Source organism: Benincasa hispida, chromosome 11, assembly GCF_027475165.1.
Source record: "Benincasa hispida cultivar pf3 chromosome 11, pf3_genome.v1.1, whole genome shotgun sequence".
Classification (NCBI taxonomy): domain Eukaryota; kingdom Viridiplantae; phylum Streptophyta; class Magnoliopsida; order Cucurbitales; family Cucurbitaceae; genus Benincasa; species Benincasa hispida.
Window position 1 is genome coordinate 21,445,542 of NC_143488.1, and position 22,518 is coordinate 21,468,059.

Consider the following 22,518-nt stretch of genomic DNA (forward strand, 5'->3'; position numbering starts at 1 on the left):
TTTGATCTTTTTTTAAATTATGTTAGCTCATTTTAACTTTTTTAGTTTTATGGTCTTATTACATACACAATTGTATAGTTTCATATGCTAATGTCGTTTTCAACAAAGGATGAAGTTTTTTGTTTTTACTATATACTACGTTTTCTAATTTCGGATTTTTCTCAATTTTTAGCTTTATTTTCAATCTGCAACTTTCATTTCTAAAGAAAATGAAATTGAAAAAACCACAAAAAAGTCTATATTTATTTTTAATCTTATTTTTAATCTCATTCAAATATTTTCTAATAAATTTTCACATACTTTCACCATAAAATTTAATTGATGTGAATTTTTTTCTTTTAACCTCAAAAACTTTTATTTTCACATCATTTCACCTTAAAATATTCCTAAAATTTTATATTATTTTGTAATTATTTTTCATTTCTTTTTAAATTTTTTTGCTTTTGCAACTACATTTACACAAATATTTACAATATATATTTAACTAATTTCAATAAAGTTTTCCAAATTCTGTATGATATTGATATCATCATCCATATTTCTACAAAATGTGGACCTCGATATTTCTATCAACATCCAGATTTCGAACTTTGATGATATGATATTGATGAAATATTAGTTGTATGAGAGGTTAATTCATAGAGGGATAGTTCTTACCATCTATAATACTCAGCCTTCAAATGAGTCATGAACCAAGTCCATGATGAATGGTTCTCACTATCTACAATACTGAAGGTAATAGGATATATGTTGTTATTGCCATTGATACACGTTGCTATTAACAATACCCCTTTGTATTTCTAGTGCAAATGGGTCCCATCAACAAGGATTACTGGGTGGATGCAGTTCAAAAAACCCTGATACACGGATTAAGTACCATGAAGACATACTCGGCGACCCTTGTGCAAACATCAATCTGTACTCTCTAGCGCGATAAGCCCGCCCGTAATTTATGTCCACTCCATAATCTCGTCGGACGTTCTTAATTATATCCCTCGGACAATATGTTCGACCAACTTGTTCGTATTTGGACTTGATTAAGTGTCTAATAACCCAACTTTTTGCTTGTTGATGATTACCTATTCTCATTTCATGAGAACATATATGTTGCTTGGATATTTAGTCACTTTGAAGGAATCACTTTCTTTCATTTTTTTCGCATGGAACCTCCACATGCATTCCTCCACCGAACACCGTGTAAAAAAGGAAACAATGAGCTTGCTAACTATCAGGTGTTCGGTGGAGGAATGCATGTGGAGGTTCCATGCGAAAAAAAATGAATAAATTATTACACGATCGTTTGTGGTCCTGAAGATTGTCCACTAGTTTGTGGAGGAATGCATTGTCCGGTGGGAGGAAGATTGTCCACCAGTTTGTGGACGGGAGGAATAAATTATTAAATTGGTGGAGGAATGCATTGTCCACCGAAAAAAAACTGAACATGGATATGGAAAATCTTCAGGACCACAAACTGATGGGACAGGAGCAGGTGGTGTTGGAACATGGATGTAAAGTGTTGGAGAAGTTTGTGGTCCTGAAGATTGTCTATATCCATGTTCAGTATCGAATTGTGAAGTACATCTTGGATCACTGTTGTGATAAAATCAAGCTTTACTTTGATCATCCCCCAAGTAATTGCTTACTTTTGAAGTAATTGGGGGGTGTGGAATCTTTTTAATATTGGGGGGTGTGGAATATTTTATTAAAAAAAGACGACATAAAAGTAATTGCTTACTTCTGAAGTTCTCCGGTCTTCCCTCACTTTTCTGTTTTCTCAGTACTCCATTGTCATACCTTCACTTCAAGAGTCGTTAGGGTTTGATAAAGAATAAAAAGCTTCGCATTGACGTTTTCCGTTCATCACTGTCCAAAGTCATGCTGACCGGAGCTACCAGATTCGCCTCTATGGCGGCTGCCGGAATCGGAGTTATCAGAAGCCGTCTTCGAAAAGCCCCGCCCGTTCAAGCATCGGACCAATTGCTTTGCAATTCCACTCGTCCTGTTTCCGCTCTCACCTCATCTTCCTCTCCGACTGCAAAGGCTGTCGTCGCCGAGGAGAACGACCTAATCATGGAAGCTGGGGAGCCCGTCACTAGACTTGTATTTGGAGGCCGCCCTAACGTTGAAGAATCTAAGGAAGCCACCGCAGATTTGAAGGAGGTCTTGGATGCGTAAGATCGATCAGAACTCCATCTCATTTTTTCCCTAATTTATTTGATTAGATTGACAAATTTTCACCATTTGGTTGGAAAACTCTGTATACATGTTTTAATTCCAGGATGTTTCTGTCATCGTCTAAATCCTTTGAATCAGAAACTTCATTGTTACCTGGAATTTCTCTGCCTCTGAATACTGAGATGGTAGATAACAGATCTGGTTTAATCATAGAGAAGAATACAAGTACTCCAGGGCCTGAACATGTTCATGAAGCATTCCGTTTGCTTTGCTATAGCTCTACAATTCAGGTAATTAATTTTCACGCATTAAATTTGATTAATAACCACGGCATTGAGGTTCAATCAATCTATTAATAATAATTTCTCAAAATTATAAAGAAATGGCAGGATATAGAAACTTCAAGACACCATACTTCTTTGAATTGAATCTGTCTGTTTCAACTTTTCATTTGTTCTTCAGAATATTGTTGCTTCCCTCGCCTCTGACCAAAAGGTATACGAAGCTGTGCTTGAGAATTCTGAACTCAAGAAATACATCAACGCCTACGAAACCAGTAATCAAACTGTCCATTTTCTTTTGAATCCAATTTATTGTTATTGGGGCTGAAAAAATGTTGTGTTCCCGTTACAAAATTTGACGAGGTTAAATTTCATGAAGGTTCTGGTACCTTTGAGCATGAAGGAAATGTTGAATCAAAAGCAAGTGCCATAGAAAAGCTCAGGAATCTGAAAGATTTCGTAGTTAAAATGGTGATTAATATACCAAATCATCTTCCGGGCTTATTTGGATTTTCAGCTGTGGAGAGTGGTTCCGAATCAGATGACAAACAAAACTCAACTATGGAAGCTGGAAAATTTGGATCAGGCTTTGTGGAAAAGCTCAAGAAACTGAAAAATTCAGTTGTTGAAATGGCGACTAATATACCAAATTATCTTCCAAACTTTCATGGATCTCCAGCTTCAGAGAATGTTTCTGGATCAGAACATAAAGGAAACACCCAAAGTTTCCCCCCTGAAGTGAATTTAGGAACATATCTTACAGGCTTGGCAATCATGGTTATTATGATTGTTGTCTTCAAGCGAGTTTCTTAGATTCTGTCTCACCAGATTGTGCTGGACTTGTGGAAGCTGTGTGTATACCTTCAAATAAAGGCTCCAGAGTTTGCTAGGTATGTTATGAGAGATTATCTCTTGCTTTATCTTGATAGTATTAAGGTAGATACTTTATCTTAACATATCTGTTTAACTTTATTTTCATCAATTCTCTGTATTTGCATGGAGAATATATCTTGCTATCCATAATGGGATTGATATTATGGAGTTTTTTGTAACCCATTCCTCTACGAGGAATAGACATACCAACTAAGAAGTACAGGTACTTCTAATTGTATAGAGAATCGATATCGGATACGTCTAGATATATGGTAGATATGTGTCTGATTTGAAGTATCTGATTTTTTATTTTTATTTTTATTTTTCAGATATGCGTATCTGCTTTCAAATACGTGAAAAGGATATGTGTCATTTTTTTTTCAAATTTAAACCCAACCACTTAAAAAGCCCAACTTAAAACCAAATTTATTTTAGTGCATGTTTAGGAGTGATTTTAAAATCATAAAAAATCGCTTTTTTTTTCATTTTTAAAATCATTCGAAAACACATTTTTAATTATTCAAAATTAATTTAGTTTTCAATTTTACACTTTTAAGTGTAATTTTCATATCGTCAAAATTAGTTTTGAAGGATTAAACATGTTTCGCTATGATTTTGAAAATAACAAAAGTAATTTCAACCATTTTAAAATCACTTTCAAATATAAAAGTCCACTTAAATTGAACAATCCAAAACCAAATAAATGAAAAATGATAAAAACATAAAAAGAATGAAAAAAAAAACTCGAAATGTAATTAAATCTTAATTTTTTCCTTCTCTCACTATTTAAATCATGATTCACACCCCTTTCATCCTCAACTTCATTCTTCAATCTTCATCTTCTACTTTTTTTCTTACCATCTACTCTAGTTGCTCAACAGTCACTCAATGTTATTCAATTTCTTTTCAAGTTTTCACTCTCTTCTTGAATCCACTTTAATCTAACTTAGAATAAGTATTATAGAAATTAATTAGACATTATATATATAATATATTTTCAACGTATCAGTATCTTAATTTTTTAGAATTTATGTATCACCATATCGTATCGTATCTGTATCATGTATCCGTATCTGTGTCGGTGTTTCTTAGCATATCAAGTTTTTTCTATTCTGTGCTTTTCTTTAAAGAAAAATATAATGATATCATGGCTAAAGCAAAGAAACCTTCAACCATAGATGAAACTGATTTCTCATCCATTTACCAATATAGCTAGAATGAGAAATTGGGAGACCCACAAAAGTTTATAGAATTGTATGAAGTTTTGATCCCTGTAAAGCTCCTATTTCTTTTGAGTTATTGTTCTTCAGCCTTCAGCAACTTCTGCACCAGCAGAGTAGGAATAGCAGATATATGAAGTTTGTGTATCGATGTCGAGTGGCAGTGAGAATAGCCTCACTTCTCCTTGCCCACCTTGTTTTCATCTTCTGAGAACTTTAAATCAAATGAAAGTTTTTTCGTCGTGCGGATTGTTGTTATGCTCAAAACATAAGACTCAGAGCGATGTCCAGGAAGAGCTTACACTAGAATAAAGAAATGAAAGCATTTAATAGGATATCCTTTCACACAATGTAGTTAGCCACCTCTCTCTTGACTGTTTGGCGAAGGAGAATCGTAGGGCAATGTCCATTTTAAGAATGTCCCATTTGATAACTATTTTGTTTAACTTTAATTTAAATTTTTAATACATTCTTAAAATATAGATAACAAAACAAAGAAATCAATAGGTGCAACTAATGGTAACTTACTTAGAGGCTCAAATGATGATGCATAAACGTTCATCATTTGTTAACTTGCACAGTAATAAGGGGGAAAAAAAAGCTCTTCACAATTAAGTAAAAAGAAAAATAAATCAAATGGTATCTTCCAAGTTCCACCCCCTCTTCTAATCCTCCAACCTGCATTATGATCATCCACTATTTCATCCATGTGTATAGAACAATTGATTGTCCTATTTGAGCATTTACATTATTTTAAAATTTCAAACATATTCTTAACAATGATAATTTATTTTATTTCGTTGAGTTTACCCACCAAAAAAAAAAAAAGACGCCAATAAACTATCTTCTACTATGGAACCTTTTTTCTTGTGATAAGATAGCAAGATATACGGGTAAAAAATAATTGTGTTAAAAGAAAATTCAAATTTCACAAAACATCTCTTCCACAAGCATTCTACAGATAAAGTGAAGCATCAAGAATTATGGAGCTTTAGACATATTTTTTAATACAAATAAATAATCAAATATGAAAACAATATTTTCTGGATGGGGGGAGGAGGGTGTAGGTCTTTCTTCATTACAGATAATTTGTTCTTAATATAAGCAAAATATATTTTAGTTATATGATGTTGAAGTGTAGTGTTTATTTAGTTCTTGAATTTGAAAATGTACACTACAAAAAATCTGGTCTTCGTTAGAAAAAAATTTGTTCACCCTCCTCTCGGACCAAAGCTCCTCTTATAAACCCAACCAACCGCTTCTCCCTCCTCTCAGATGAGCTAATATGCAAAGAAGAATGCTAGCAGTAGACTTAAGCTGTAAGAAGTAAAAACCCTAAATTTATTGGGTATCAACTAATCCCAAAATCATCGCAACTAGAGATGATTTCATTGAGCCTGCAACAAAATGAAAATTAGTCGCGCATTTTCCAGCTATTTTACCCCACAAGTTAAAATGATCTTGCGACTGGATCGAGATTCAATTTCACCCCAAATTCTATTCCAAATTCAAGTCAAGATTTGGGTACCAACAAAATTTCATCCCAATGTCAAGACCTTGGCATAACCTAAGTGTTGTCTCAAATCAAAATATAAGTACACTCCAAGCATCCACCAAATCAAAGTTGAATGAAAGAGAGACAAAATCACAAATTCTACTTTAAAGTCACATGAAGAATTGAGTATATTCTAAATCTAAAAAATTGTTAGAATTTGAGATATTAAATTAAATTTGCAATTAAAGTGGAACATAAATTCTACTTTAGTTCAAATTAAAGTTTACTTGGGAGCAAGAAAATAAATGACTAAAATTCATCTTTTATTTACTTGGCGAAAAGTGTCAAGAAAACAAAATTTCAAATCAAAATTTTGACTTAAATTCTCATATTTTGATCATGATGATGCATTAAATTAAAAGAGTCAAAATAATACTTTAATTCCAAATTATTTTTTTTGAGATTCACACACTGTATAGACGTGCATAAATCTGGAAAATAGGGCATTTGTTGAATGAGAAATTTTGGGCAAATCACGAGTTGCCACATCATCAATGAAAGCTCGAGCCTAGTGGAAAAATTATAAGTTGGATTGGGTTGAGTAATTAAAGTCGCTTAGGCCCAACCCAATTCAAACCCATGTTAAAATTTTGGGTTAAATTAAAGATTAAACTCAAGTCCAGTATTTCGGCCCAACAACAAATAGGCCCAAGCCCAACTTTAGCCCAAACTCAATTTTGGCCCAATAAAGTAATTACGCCCAAGCCCATGTAAGGCCCATGAGAAACCTCTATAAATAGAGGCATTATCTCTTCATTTGGGGGAGGAATTGAAGGAAAAATCCCTCTGAAGATCTGAAGTCTGAAGCTCCAAGGATCTGAAGAACATAACTCCTCCAAAGTTTTGAAGATCAGAAGATACTAAAGCTTTGAAGATCAGAAGACATATTAAAGTTCTGAAAATCAGAAGACATTAAAGCTCTGAAGATCAAAAGACATATTAAAGCTTTGAAGAAGCTCCCAAGATCCATGACTCAAGCTCTCAAGTATTGAAGCTTGAAGCTTCTCAAGCTTCGAAGACTGAAATTCTCAAATTCTGAAGAGCTGAAGATCTAAACTATTTGAAGCTTTAAAGATTAGAGGATTTCAACAAACTGACTGTATCTTCACAACCTACAAGCTAAAGATTCAATCTCCTCAAACCCAAGGGCCAAGCCCAAGCCCACATGTGAACTCTATAAATAGAGAAGCTATCCTCATTTGGAAGGATCAACAATTCTACACTCTAGAGAGCTTAGAGGGAATTCTCTACAATCAGAAGATTCTTTGACTCCTAAAGATGACCACGCTTGAAGAATGAAATCCTTTGGAGATACAAGTATTCTGAAGACTAAAGTCCTTTGAAGATACAAGCATTCTAACCACACTTGAAGACTGAAGCCCTTTGAAGATACAAACATTCTTCCAAGACTCGAAGCTCAAGAACATCCACACGCCCTGCTTCTATACATCAAGCGTATGCATTCAGCCAAGAGAGAATCAGAGGATCAAGCATTAGAGATTGAATCACAGCACATCAAATTAGCATCAACATCAACATCAACACCAACTTAAGTTCAACTCCACGAAACAAGTTTTTTCGGAAGCCTCGTGTGAATACTAATCCTCTAAGAAGATCAACAAGCCCGAAGGTCGATCATCCAAGAAGATCAACAAGTTCAAAAGCCGATCATCCAAGAAGATCAACAAGCCTAAAGGCCGATCCTCCTAGAAGATCATCAAGCCCAAAAGTCGATCATTCAAGAAGATCAACAAGCCCAACGGCCAATCATCCAAGAAGATCAACAAGCCTAAAGGCCGATCATCCCAGAAAATCATCAAGCTCAAAAGTCGATCATCCAAGAAGATCAACAAGCTCAAAGGCCGATCATCCAAGAACATCAACAAGCCTAAGGACGATCATCCAAGAAGATCATGAAGCCCAAAGGCCGATCACCCAAGAAGATCAACAAGCCCAAAGACCAATTGTTCAAGAAGATTAACTAGCTTAATGATTATAGTTTATTTTGAAAGCATCAAAATACTATGTACTAGATATTGTACTCATTTTCCACAAAATTAATACAAATACAAAGTTCAAGTTCCACGAAATAAATTTCTCTTAAAACTTCGTGCGAATAAATTGGCACGCTCGGTGGGACATCTCTACCTCTCATCTCTCTCGTCATCCGAGTCAACAAATCTACAAATGGCACCAAAGAAATCTGGATCTAAAGCTATCATCGCAAGCCACAGTTACATATGCTCTGTCATCACAGAGGAAATCTAGGACCAGCAGAAGGAATCTTCTAAAGGCGGGATCATCATCAGAGAAAATCCCTCGTTCGACAACTATACTTTTGCTACTGATCTATCAGAGAAAAAATTACATTTTGATGTAGTGTCTATCATGATGACTGACGTAATGACTGAGTCGACCATGACAGAGATGGAGATAAAGATAAATCCTCTAATGAAAGCTATAGAAGAGCGAGATCATGAAATCCCTACTTTAAGAGATAAAATACAGGCTCGAGAAACTGCTGAGTCGAGTCAATCTTCAACTATAAAAGCCAATGACAAAGGAAAGACTGTCTTGCAGGAAGACCAGCCACAACAATCTACCTCTGTCCCCACCTTGTCAATTCAACAGCTGTAGGATATGATTACAAACTCCATAAGGGCTCAGTACGGAGGACCATCATAGTCTTCCTTTATGTACTCCAAGCCGTACACCAAGAGAATCGACAACCTGAGAGTGCCAGCTGGGTGTCAACCTCTAAAGTTCCAGCAGTACGATGGAAAGGGCAATCCAAAACAACATCTTGCATATTTCATTGAAACTTGTGAAAATGTAGCAACTAGAGGAGACCAACTAGCCAAGCAGTTCGTCCGTACCTTGAAAGGAAATGCTTTCGATTGGTATACTGATTTAGAGCTAGAAGTGATTGACAGTTGGGAATAGCTAGAAAGGGAGTTCCTGAACCGCTTCTACAGTACAAGGCGCACTATTAGCATGATGGAGCTAACGAACACCAAATAGTGGAAGGGAGAGACAATCATCGATTACATCAACCAATGGAGAGCTTTCAGTCTCGATTGCAAAGATAGACTCACTGAATTATCTGTAGTAGAGATGTGCACTCAAGGCATGCATTGGGAGCTTCTATACATCCTACAAGGGATAAAACCTTCTACGTTTGAGGAGTTGGCAACACGCACTCATGATATGAAACTGAGCATCGCCAACAAGGGAATTAAAGATTTCCTAGTTCCTGAAGGGAGAAAATACAAGAATGAAGCCAAGGGCACTGAAAAGATCGTGGATAGTGCCAAAAACGAATCTATGGTCATTCTTATGACTCCGCTGAAATTTTCCTCGAAAATAAAATAAACAAAATTTGAAAGAAGGCACAATGAGGGCGAGAAGCGTGGTTCAACTCTTAAAGAAAGACAAGAGAAGATTTATCAATTCCCTGACTTTGATGTGGCAGATATGTTGGAGCAACTACTAGAGAAACAACTTATTCAGCTGCCGGAATACAAGCGGTCGAAACAAACAGAAAAAGTAGATGATTCTAACTACTGCAAGTATCATTAAGTCGTTAGTCACCCAAGTGAAAGGTGCTTCAATTTGGCTCGTGAAAATAAGATTGAGCTAGATTTGGATGAAGTAGCTTAGACAAATCATGCTACAGTAGCGATGACTTCATGTGTTCCAACACTGTTTGTGTTCCATGCTTAAAGACAAAGCCTGATCCAGTTTGGAGCCTTCGAGCCTATAGTTGTTCGGTTCCAGAAAGAGATTCAAACAACAAATTCGAAAAAGAAAGATGAGCTCATTGAAGATGACAACAAAGGGTGGATAGTTGTGACTCGTCGAAAAAGAAGACAGCCAAACTCCATCAAAAAAGAGTCGCATTCCTATCGAAGCTATAGAAGAAGAAACAAGACTCATACAAAGAAAGGCAAAAAGATGACATGGAAGCCTAAGCCTGCTAAGAAAGAAGACAAGGACTTCCCTCAATTCCGACGGCCGACAACTTTCGCAGAATTTTTCCCAAGAAGCTTTCTCAATAATCATCTAGAGAAAGTATCAGAAGTTATTGCATGTCACACTGTCGACATAGTGGAAGTCGACAATAATCATATAACTGTCGAAGAAGTCAACGACTCAGAAAAAATGAAGCAAAGAACTTCTGTGTTCGATCGTATTACACCTTCAAGTGCTCGATCTTTAGTCTTTCAAATATTAAGTATGGCCACGGTAGGAAAAGAAGACTAATGTCCAACAACTACTTCTACTCGAACTTCAGCCTTCAAAAGGCTAAGTATATCCACATTAAAGAAAGATTGACCTTCAGCATCTGCTTTTGATCATTTCAAGACAACAAGTGATCAACATAAAGGAAGGATGAAAATCTTTAAGGCGACGTCATTCCATGAAGAAAAAAACGACGAAAAGATTCACAATTGTGTCTCTTCACACATGAAGAGGAAATTTTCTGTTGACATAAATATAGAAGGTTCTTTGATAGAGAAGCTAAAACTCATCATATTGACGAAACCTACAAATGAAGAGGATGATCAAAACCATGATGAAATAAGAGCTTCTGAAGTATAAATGAAAAAGCTCCTCATCACAAGAGCCTAAACTGCATGGTGCTCCTGGCCCGCATGAGTTTAAAAGGTGAACGACCCAAAAAAATCTCTTTATTGAACTACGTTATGACTTGATCCCTATCATCGAGATTCAATTTCACCCCAAATTCTCTTCCAAATTCAAGCCAAGATTTGGGTACCAACAAAATTTCATCCCAATGTCAAGACTTTGGCATAACCTAAGTGTTGTCTAAAATCAAAATATAGACACACTCCAAGCATCCACCAAATCAAAGTTGAATGAAAGAGAAAGACAAAATCACAAATTCTACTTCAAAGTCACATGAATAATTGAGTATATTCTAAATAAAAAAAATGATTGTTAGAATTTGGGATATTAAATTAAATTTGTAATTAAAGTGGAACATAAATTCTACTTTAGTTCAAATTAGAGTTTACTTGGACGCAAGAAAATTAAGGACAAAAATTTATCTTTTGTTTACTTGGCGAAAGTATGCCAAGAAAAAAAAATTTCAAATAAAAAATTTGACCTAAATTCTCATATTTTGATCATGATGATGCATTAAATCAAAAGAGTCAAAATCATATTTTGATTCCAAATTATTTTTTCGAGATTCACACATCTTACAGACGTGCATAAATCTCGAAAATGGAGCATTTGTTGAATGAGAAATTTCAGTGAATCACGAGTTGCCACATAATCAATGAAAGCTCGAGCTTATTGGAAAAATTATAAGTTAGATTGGGCTGAGTAATTAAAGTCACTCGGGCCCAACCCAATTCAAACCCATGGTGAAATTTTTGGCTAAAATAAAGATTAAATTCAAGTCTAGTATTTTGGCCCATCAACAAATGAGCCCAAGCCCAACTTTAGTCCAAACCCAATTCTGGCCCAGTAAAGTAATTAGACCCAAGCCCATGTAAGGCCCATGAGACACCTCTATAAATAGAGGCATTATCTCTTCATTTGGGGGAGTAATTGAAGGCAAAATCCCTTTGAAGATCTGAAGTCTGAAGCTTCAAGGATCTAAAGAACATAACTTCTCCAAAGTTTTGAAGATCAGAAGACACTAAAGCTCTGAAGATCAGAAGACATATTAAAGATCTGAAGATCAAAAGAAAGATTTAAGCTCTGAAGATTTAAGCTCCCAAGATTCAATCTCAAGTGCAGAAGACCGAAGCTTTTCAAGCTTTGAAGACTGAAGTTCTCAAATTCTAAGGAATTGAAGATCTGAACTATTTAAAGCTTTGAAGATTAGAGGATTTCAACAAATTGACTGTATGTTCACAACCTACAAGTTGAAGATTCAATCTCCTCAAACCCAAGGGCCAAGCCCAAGCCCACATGTGAACTCTATAAATATAGAAGTTATCCTCATTTGGAAGGGTCAATTCTACACTCCAAAGAGCTTAGAGGGAATTCTCTACAATTAGAAGATTCCTTGACTCCTGAAGCTGATCAAGCTTGAAGACTGAAGTCCTTTGGAAATCCTTTGAAGATACAAGCATTCTGACCACGGATATGCCATACTCAGATTTTGATGAGGTTTGAAGACTGAAGTCCTTTGAAGATACAAACATTCTTCCAAGACTCGAAGCTCAAGAACATCCACACGTCCCACTTTTATACATCAAGCGTACGCATTCAACCAAGAGAGAATCAGAGGATCAAGCACTAGAGATCGAACCATACCGCATCAAATTAGCATCAACATCAACACCAACTTAAGCTCAACTCCATGAAACAAATTTCTTCGGAAGCCTCGTGTGAATACTAATCCTCCAAGAAATTTTAATAATTAAACATATTATTATTTAAATACGTCTAACATTTTCTTCCCTTTCATACTTTGAAGAATTAATATTTTGTTTTTTTTTTAATTTTATTTTATTCTTAACAGATAACTGTGTGAATTAAAACCTTTTGATTTTTTAACCTAGATTTTTAGTTAATAGCTTTGTGCATCTAAATTCTAATTTGATTGTTAATACTGTGAATTCGAATTAAAAAAAAATGATTAACCATGTTGTGGTATTAAGATTAAATAATCTAAGTTTAAATTGATTAATCATGTTGTGGATTCAAATTCGATTGATTATGTAGTAAATTTAAATTTGATTAATCATATTGTGAATTTAGGTTTAAATTTGATTAATCATATTATGAAAGCAAGTTCAAGTTTAATTAATCATTTGTGGATAAGTTTAATTTGATTAACTATGATGTGAATTCAAGCTTAATTGATCATATTTCAGTTTTAAGTTAATTTAGTTGATTATTTTATGGACTTGAGTTTGAATTTGGTTGTTGATTTTTGTAATATTCACATGTTGCTTTAATTGTACTATGTAATTTTTTGTGAATTTATGGTAAAGATTATTTGTGTTCTTTTTCCCATTATTTTTATACGATAATATTGTTATATTATTGTGTCTTATATTTTAGATTAGATTGGTCAAAATAATATGTTATCAAAGTAGTATCTGTTATCTAGATTAATTTAATTATAAAATATAAGATGTGCATATTCATGAATTTATGAAGATAATTATCAGCCCAAATTAAAGGAAGATAATTATTTGGCCAAATTGTGGGTATGCATGTGGTAATGAGTATGTGACAATTGTAAGGATTGCTCATGTGGAAAATATTCGACCCAAAGAAAGGCTATATCTTGACAAAGTTTATTGTCAGTATTTTGATTACTACATTGAGAGTAACATTTACAGTTGGTATTTTTGCCCAAATGTTGGACACCAATGTTGTGTTAGGTATCTTGTTAAAGGGGCCACTAGGTATCTGTAATTATTTTGTCATGTTTTACTTGTGAGTATATGTTTTGTTATTTATTGTTTCAGTTGGTCTTATTCAAATATCTGAAAATGTAAGTTCAATCCCTAAATTGAATGGACCGAACTTTAAGATTTGGAAAGAAAGCCTAGAGATACTTCTTGGGTGTACGGATTTGGACCTTGCATTAAGGACCGATAAACCTATTTCTATTGAGGAACAACTAAATATGGCTAATATAGAGAAGTGGGAACGTTCAAATCACATGTGTCTGATGATTATTAGACACTCCATTCCAAGTCTTTTCGGGGATCTATCACGGAAAGTGAAAATGTCAATAAGTTTCTTGCTCAAATTGAGAAATATTTTGCTAAAAATGAAAAAGATGAAGCAAGTAGTCTTTTGACATCTTTAACTTCCATGAGGTATAAGGGCAATGGGAACATAAGGGAGTACATTATGGAAATATCCAATCTCACAGGAAAACTAAAGGCACTTGATATTGAAATAAATGAAAATTTACTCATACGTCTGGTAGTTATTTCTTTTCCTACACAATTCACTCAATTTAAGATAAGCTATAATATTCAAAAAGATAAATAGAGTAATGCAAGAAGAAGATAGAATCAAGAGAGAAAGGACAAAAAGTGCTCATTTGGCAACTGACTCTCGTGATAAAAAGAAAAAGAAATCTACGGGTGCGGCAGAAAGGACATCTGAGCAAAATAAGAGCAAGAAACAGTCTACTAAAAATCCTCGTTTCTTCTGCAAAAAAGAAGGCCACTTCAAGAAAGATTGTCCTAAGTACGCCAAGTGGTGTGTAAAAATGGATAACTTCTTACTTTAGTTTGTTTTAAAGTTAATTTAGCTTCTATACTTACAGATACTTGGTGGGTAGATTCTGGTGCTACTACTCATATAAGTATATCAATGCAGGGTTGCCTATGGAGCAGGCTGCCAAATGATGCTGAAAGATTCATCTATGTGGGTGATGACAAAATAGTTCCAGTTGAAGCTATTGAGATTTTTAGATTACGTTTAAAAACTGGTTGTTATTTGAATTTGAATGAGACTTTTTGATAGCACTGAAAATGTGTTATTTTTCTCTGCTTAATTCTCGATCGTTACTACGTTTAATGTGTTTATTTGATGACTTTCTAGGTATCGAGCATCTTGGAGGTGGAATTGGTCGTTACGAGCTATTTGGGGTTAATTTGGAATAATTAGGAGCAAATTTGAGCAGCTAGGCTTCAAAAGGACGTGAATGGACGAAAATACCCCTACCAGAGTGTCACAACGCTCAAGATTGACCTAAGTCTAACGTTCATGCAACGCTTGGAGGCTATAGCTTGGAATGCAGGGGAGCGTCACAACGCTGCCCAAAGCATCACAACGCTTCAAATTTTCACCAACATCAGCGTCACAACGCTGCACAACACTTTAACCTTACGTTCTCAGACATAACGCTCAGTCTTGCAACGATCCTCTAGAGCGTTGCAATGCTACGACATTTCACGGAAGTGGAGCACAGTGCATGCGCAAATGAGCATTGCAACGTTGTTTTTAACATTGCGATGTTGCCTCGTTTTCTATAAATACATCCCATCGGCTCTAGGTCAAGGTGTGCCGAATTTTGGAGGCCGAATTGATGGAGGCCGAAGAGAAACTTCATTCTTCTTCCTTTTCCTTCAATTTTCAGTATCTTTAGTAGTTAATTGAGTAATACTGGATTGTAGTTTCTCTTCCCCCATGGGAAGGTAAGATTTTGGTTTCTTAGTTTAGGGATTCAGAGGAACTCGATGTAATTTATGAGATTCGAATTTAATGATTTTAATAGATGGATAAGGCTGGGTACCTTATCCTAGTGACACTATGGATACGACCTGCTTTGTAAATGTTATAAGTGTTGTAAGCTGCTATAAATGATTTGATCCTAATCATTCATGTGATGACATGTGATAGCGGTATCCTATACAAAGAGTTTGTATATGACCGGACCACGAAATGGTTAGTCTTATTATATAACACCGTTAATACTAGAGACTTACATTTCACAAGGATGACCATTGGTGATATTACATGAATCCTAAGTAAGCTGTGAACTTCTGTTCATGAAGGTAGTCCTTTCATTTGTATTGGTGAGAGTGGCCAGATTGCCAACGTAATATGCCTACCCATTTGGAGATTTGTCTGATTGGAGAGCTGGGAATACAGCTACACAAGACGGAACTCACTTCTTTCTTGATGTCAGGGTAAGTAGATAAATTGTTCCCTTAAAGGCTGATTCCGAGGCTTGAATAATGTGGTCACACTTTCTCTTGGCCCGAGAGGGACTTGGTCATAGTTGGACTATGACTTATTGTTCATTAGAGGAATCAGTGGTACTTAAGGAGTTAGATGTAACTGTAATTTTTCCCCAACTGTACTGAAGAGAAATTTATGAAGGGTCATCACACTGTTGATTGGTTATATCCAATGGACACAGAAATATATCTATAGTGGAAAGAGTGCAGTTGTCGGTCTTTAGTGGAATGATTGGCAATTAATGAAAGTTGGGTAATTTAATTAAAGAATTTAATTAATTATCCAAGTATCATTGGAGCTTCAATCTACAGATTTATAAGGTTCCCTCTGTAGCTCAATAGGGTTTTAATTGAGAATTAATTTTGGATTACTTTGAATTGTTCAAATTAATTGAGGGAATTAATTATATATGATATAATTAATTACATTAATTAATTATATGTGATATAATTACTATAATGTATTTGATATATTCTAATATAAAGTATCTTTAGAGGAATTTGAATATGATTCAAATACTAATTATATGAACGAGATTCATATAATTAAATTTAATATAAATATGATTTATGTTACATACCATAAATAGTCACGATCCGCTTCCGCTTAAGGATCTCTTCAATACGAGTTCCTTCAATATTTGTATCAACAAATGCGACTTTCCTAGAGGAAGACTACATTAAAAATCATCAACCTCGCAAGGCCAGTAATAGATAAAATGACCAGAGAAACGTTAATTGCATCAACAAGGGTTTTTGATCGAACAGGTCCATCAACAAGAGTTGTTAATGGAACTGGTACTTCACATCCTTCTCAAGAGTTAAGAGTGCCTCGATGTAGTGGGAGGGTTGTACAATAGCCTGACCAGTACATGGGTTTAACTAAAACTCAAGTCATCATACCAGATGATGGAATAGAGCATTAATTGACTTTCAAACAAGTAATGCAAGATGTGGATAAGGACTAGTGGATCAACGCCATGGACCTAGAAATGGAGTCAATGAACTTCAATTCAGTCTAAAATCTTGTAGTTCAACCAGAAGGGGTAAAACCCATTGGTTGCAAGTAGATCTACAAGGGAAAATGAGATCAAGCTGGTAAGGTACAGACCGATAAGGCTAGACTTGTGGAAAAAAGGTTTACCTAAAGGGAGGGGATAAACTATGAAAAAACCTTCTCTTCGGTTGCCAAGATAAAGTCTATTAGAATACTCTTATCCATAGTTGCATTTTATGATTATGAAATCTGACAAACAGATGTCAAGACAGCCTTTCTAAATGGCTATCTTAAAGAAGGTATCTATATGTCTCAACCATAAGGGTTTATAGAATAGGGTCAAGAACAAAAAGTTTGCAAGCTTAATAGATCCATTTATTGGTTGAAACTAGCATCTCGATCCTGAAATATGAGATTTGACATTACGATCAAATATTATGATTTTGAACAAAATGTTGACGAACCTTGTGTTTACAAGAAAATTGTCAATAGTACTGTCGTTTTTCTAGTTCTATATGTTGATGATATTCTACTCATAGGAAATGAGGTAGAATTTCTGGTTGACGTTAAGAGATGGCTTGCTACGCAATTCAAAATGAAAGATTTGGAAGAAGTGTAGTATGTTCTTGGGATCCAGATAGTTCGGAACTGCAAAAACAGAAGTTTAGCATTATCTCAAGCATCCTATATATACAAGTTGTTGTCTAGATAAAAAGTGCAAAATTCAAAGAAAGGAATGTTACCTTTTAGACATGGAATTCATCTGCCTAAGGAACAAAGTCCTAAGTGAAGGATCTCTAAACGAAGAGTTCCATGAGCGTCGTCGGATCTCTCCAATTTCACCGTGACCGAAATACATCATATACATTCGAACATATAGTTATGCAAATATATAGTAATTAACGGCATGCTTTAAACAGTCCGTGAATAGCTAACTAATCTCTTTAGCCGAGATCCACCATCCGTTAATTGTCAGGCATTCCACTAAAGACCAACAGCTGAACTCTTCTTATCACAGGTATATTTATGTGTCCATCGGATATACCAATCATGAGTACCCCTATAATTACATCTCACTCCTTATGTACCACTGATTCCTCTAATGAACAATACAACATAGTCCAACTATGTGTGTACACCTCTCGAGCCAAGAGAAGGTGTGTGGTGCCACATCGTTCAAGCTTTGGAATCAAACCTTAAGGGAGCTATCTGTCTACTTACCCCTGCCTCGGGGAAGGAATGAATTCCATCTTGTGTAGCTGAGTTCCCAGCTCCCAAATCAGACGAATCCTCAAAATGGTAGGTTTGAATTGGCGACCTGACCATTTGCACCCTTACAAATCAAAGGACCACCCTCAATGGCAGATAGTTTCGAACTCACTCAAGATTGAGATCATGTTACCTATGGTCATCCTAGTGAAGTGAAGTCTCTGTCATGAACGGTGTTATCTAACGAGACGTTAACATTTCATGGTTAGGTCTTATACAAACTCTTTGTATAGGATGCCCCTGCTCATATGTCCCCAACATAAATGATCAAGATCAGACCATCTGTGACAAGTCACAACACTTGTGACGATTCCACAAAGCGGGTTGTATCCGTAGCATTATCAGGATAAGGTTTCCCTCCTATATCCATATACTATATACCATTTTTGTTATCACTCAAGACATGGGTCGAGCAGGCATGCCAAGCGCCCCTGCCCATGCGTCGAGCCCAAGCACCCAGTCTATGCGTCGAAACGCCAGACGAGCGGCCAACCTATGCACCGAAGCACACTGCTGAGCGGTCGTGCATCAAACACCCTGTCGAGCGCCCATGCGACCGAGCGAGCCCTGCGAGCGATGGCCAGTGCCTATGCCACACGCGCATGCGTCAATGGCATATGTCTGTGATACGGCCAAGCGTTTAGGCATCGATGCAAACTAAGGTGTGTGGTGAAAGGGCTTGCGGCAAAGGAGGTATGCACCGTTGGCCGAAGGCACGCGTCCATGGCAAAGGCTATGCATCGATGTCATGCGATGGTTATAGCCTCTCTATGTGTTAAGTGAATAGATGTATGGATGCATGGAAAAAAGGAAGATTAATCGATGGGAAAAGAACCCCAAGAGGATATGGCAATATTCAAGAGATGCAGCCATAAGCCTAACAAATTATATAGATAAATGTTTTTCAGTATTTAATGAATGAGGTGGCGAAAAGAGATTCATACAAAGTAATCCTATCACTCTAAGTAGAAGGTGGAAGAAGGAGGTTACATGCAATAGTAGTCTTATCACCCTAAGCAGGAGGTGGATGAAGAAGATTGCATGCAAAATGAGAAATTTGGCTGGCAAATTATGGTGAAAACAACTCATGGCTTTGCTGGAATAGGCTTAGTGTTGGTAGCCTTAAAAAGGGACAAATGTGAGTTGAGTTGTCACAAGGGAGTGAGCTTGAGATGGCTATAAATAGAGGAGTTGGGCAAACAATTCATTCACGCCGTCACCAAAAACTCAACGTCGAGAGCTTATTTAGAGTATTAAGTTTGAGTATTGAGGCTGCCAAAATAATTAGGATCCAAAGGAGCTGAAGTTGCGTTGATGAAACTTTGAAGCTAGTCCGGACGCATACACCTAGCCAACTAACGCATCCATCACGCAGCGCGCACCTTGTTCCTAACTAATGCTGTGTCCATCCATCGCAAAGTAGCGCACCTGGCACCAACGCATCGACCACGCACGCTAGCCCAACACAACAGCCCACCGTGCGACACAGCACACACACTCTCTGCACACAGTCAAATGCCCCAGCTGCCTGCCAGACTCCTTGCGCTTACACGGTTAAAATAACCTCTAAAGGGGCTGATTTTAAGATTTTTGCTGGGTTTGGAGTGAGCTAAGCTGGTACTTTTATTATATAAAGATATTTTTGCTATTTTAGCATTATTTATTGATATAGCAAGTATTAATTGAGGAATTTTCATTGATATGGAGGAAATCTCAGGAAGATACTTTCAAAGTAGTTTCAGTAAAAAATCTTACTTACGGTGAGTGGTTATTAAGATTTATGCATTGCTATATGAATAAATGCATAGGTAAGTACAAGATGCATGATTATAATGTTATGTTACTTGCCATGATATTGTCTGTGTAATTTCTATGGAAACTAAGATTAATTTCTATGGAAACTAAGATTATACCTGAAATATATAGTTAGCATGCTTAAAAAGTGGTACTTGACAAGAAAATATAGTCGGCTTTGGTCGGCGAAAAATGATAGTCGGTGACGACCGGTGGGAAATATAGTCAAGATACTTAAGCATGACTAGCAGGAAATAATTGTCGATGTGCACATTGGCGGGAAAACGGGATATGGGAAAGTTTTCATGAAAGGTTGCTATGATTGTTAATATATGCATGATGTGAACATGGCAAGTATAGCATGTGATTGGAGGATAACGATTGAATAGGATTACACGTGATCATGCATAGATTATAATGTAATAGTGATTATGTGATTGACTTCCCAAAAATATGTTTTATAAGTAAAGTTATTGTTATATAAGCAGGCACCACTCACTAGGCTTATTAGCTCATGCTTTTCCAAATGTTTTCTTCTACTTCCCTCTCTCTCTCTCCCCCCTCAGGTTGCAAAGTGCAGCGTTCAGAAAGGAGTCCACAACCACCAACATACCAAGACTTGGTAATTTCTCAAGGCACGGCTCGGATCATGTAATAGAAAAGTATAGGAAAATTTAGCTACATGTATGAAATTTAGATGGTTATTGTAAACATGTTAAGGTTTTTAATAGATGAAGGGGGAAATGTTAAATTAAGATATTGTCTTAGAATGGTACTAATATATCTTCATGCTCTCTTCTAAGTCTTGGGTTAAGACAAAGAGGGGGTGTGATACAAGACATGATCTACCTGTATGTCACCACATACATGCTTGAGTTACATACAGATAATCAAGGATTTTAAGTTTATTAGTTTGTGGTAAAACAAATAAAACATGCAACTAAGCAAAAAACAAGATGTGAAGTAAATATCATATATTATACAATACAAGCGTTCGTACGAACGGTTTACAAACTATAGGACACGAGACTTTAGGGCATCAACCCTAACACTAAGACACCTCAAGAGGTTGAGGTTATGAAATGAATTTCATATGCATCAACAGTAGGGTGTTTTGTATGCAATGTTGTGTACTTTTCCCGGCATATGTTATGCAGTTGGAATTGTCAGCAGATTTCAGTTCAATCCATGATATAATCATTGGACTGTTGTTAAAAATATCCTCAAATATCATTGGAGAACGAGGGATTATATGCTCGTGTATCTAAGGATCTGATCCTTACAAAATGAACTGATTCTAACTTTTAGACCAATATTGATTCAAGGAAATCAACTTCGGGGTCATTATTCACTTTAAATGAAGGAGCAATAGTTTGGAGAAGTATCAAGCAAAGTTGTATTATTGATCCACCATGGAAGCTGAGTATGTAGCTGCAAGTGAAGCAACAAAATAAGCAGTATGACTCAGAAAGTTCCTGATTGATTGGAAGTAGTTCCAAATATGCACCTACTGATCACCCTATATTTAAATAATAGTGGAGCGGTTGCAAACTCAAAGGAACTTAGAAGCCACAAACATGGAAAGCACATCGAACGAAAGTACCATCTCATCAGGGAGATTGTACATAGAGAAGATGTGATCGTCACACAGATAGCCTCACAAGGCAACTTAACTGATCCATTTACAAAGGCCCTCTCGACTAAAGTATTCGAGAGTCATCTAATGGGACTAGGACTACGAGATACTTAGAACTAGGGTAAGTGGGAGAAATTATGGGTATCTGATGCCCTAGTTTATTGTATTTATTATATTCTCTCATTAAACTTAACCTTATATATATTTGTATATATTTATCAACAGGAGTTTTAGTCCAAGTGAGAGTTTGTTGGATTGTATGTCCTAAAACTCACAATTTGTAAAGTTAAAATTTTCTATTATCAATAAAGATGTTATTTAACATTATTGAATTTGTAAATTTCACTTGTAAAGACTAAGTCCAATAAACTAAGATCCATTGTTATTATATGAATACTTGAACTTTATGTAAAGACATAAAAGTGGATCAAGTTCGAGTAAATAGTCAAAATAATCTATAGTATATGAATAAGTTTAGGTGCCTTATTCTAGAAAAACTATTGGATGCAACCCACTCTGTAGTTGTTACAAGGAGTTGTAAAGTACTACAAACGGAGTGATCCTGATTCGTTCATGTAGTGACATGAAGCGTGAGGGCATCCTGTGCAATGACTATTTCATAATGATGACCTAGGTAACTTAACCTTAATCCTAAACTAACTATGAACTCCTGTTTATTAGGGAATATCCTTAGATTTGCATAGGTGAGGGTTGGCTCAACAGCGCCAGCTCAATAAACCTCCCATTTCAGGGGTAAAACCAAATACATAGCTGGGGGCATATGGTGCAAGATGAAATTCACTCCTACCCGCTTTCAGGGATAGTAGAGAGGTTATTCCCTTAAGTGCTGACGCCAAGCCTTGAGCAAAGGGCACCTGAAGGAACTCGTTTTTTAATAGATCCATGAGCGGAAGCGAATCATCCAAATTCCATTTAGATTGAAAACACAAATTTATAGTAAACATACAGATTATGCATTCTAAGTAAAATTATAGCATGCCTTTTAAACAATAAAAAGGGTTC

The 22,518-nt window shown here is 35.9% G+C and overlaps 1 protein-coding gene across 1 annotated transcript; it reads left to right on the plus strand.

The window, feature by feature from the left end:
* Positions 1-1,329: 1,329 nt before the first annotated feature.
* Positions 1,330-3,564, plus strand: LOC120092205 (uncharacterized). Its single transcript, XM_039050443.2, has 4 exons — positions 1,330-2,171; positions 2,279-2,465; positions 2,638-2,731; positions 2,836-3,564. Exons 1-4 carry the CDS (start codon positions 1,876-1,878, stop codon positions 3,267-3,269), a joined length of 1,011 nt encoding a protein of 336 aa, XP_038906371.1. The 5' UTR covers positions 1,330-1,875; the 3' UTR covers positions 3,270-3,564.
* Positions 3,565-22,518: the final 18,954 nt, after the last annotated feature.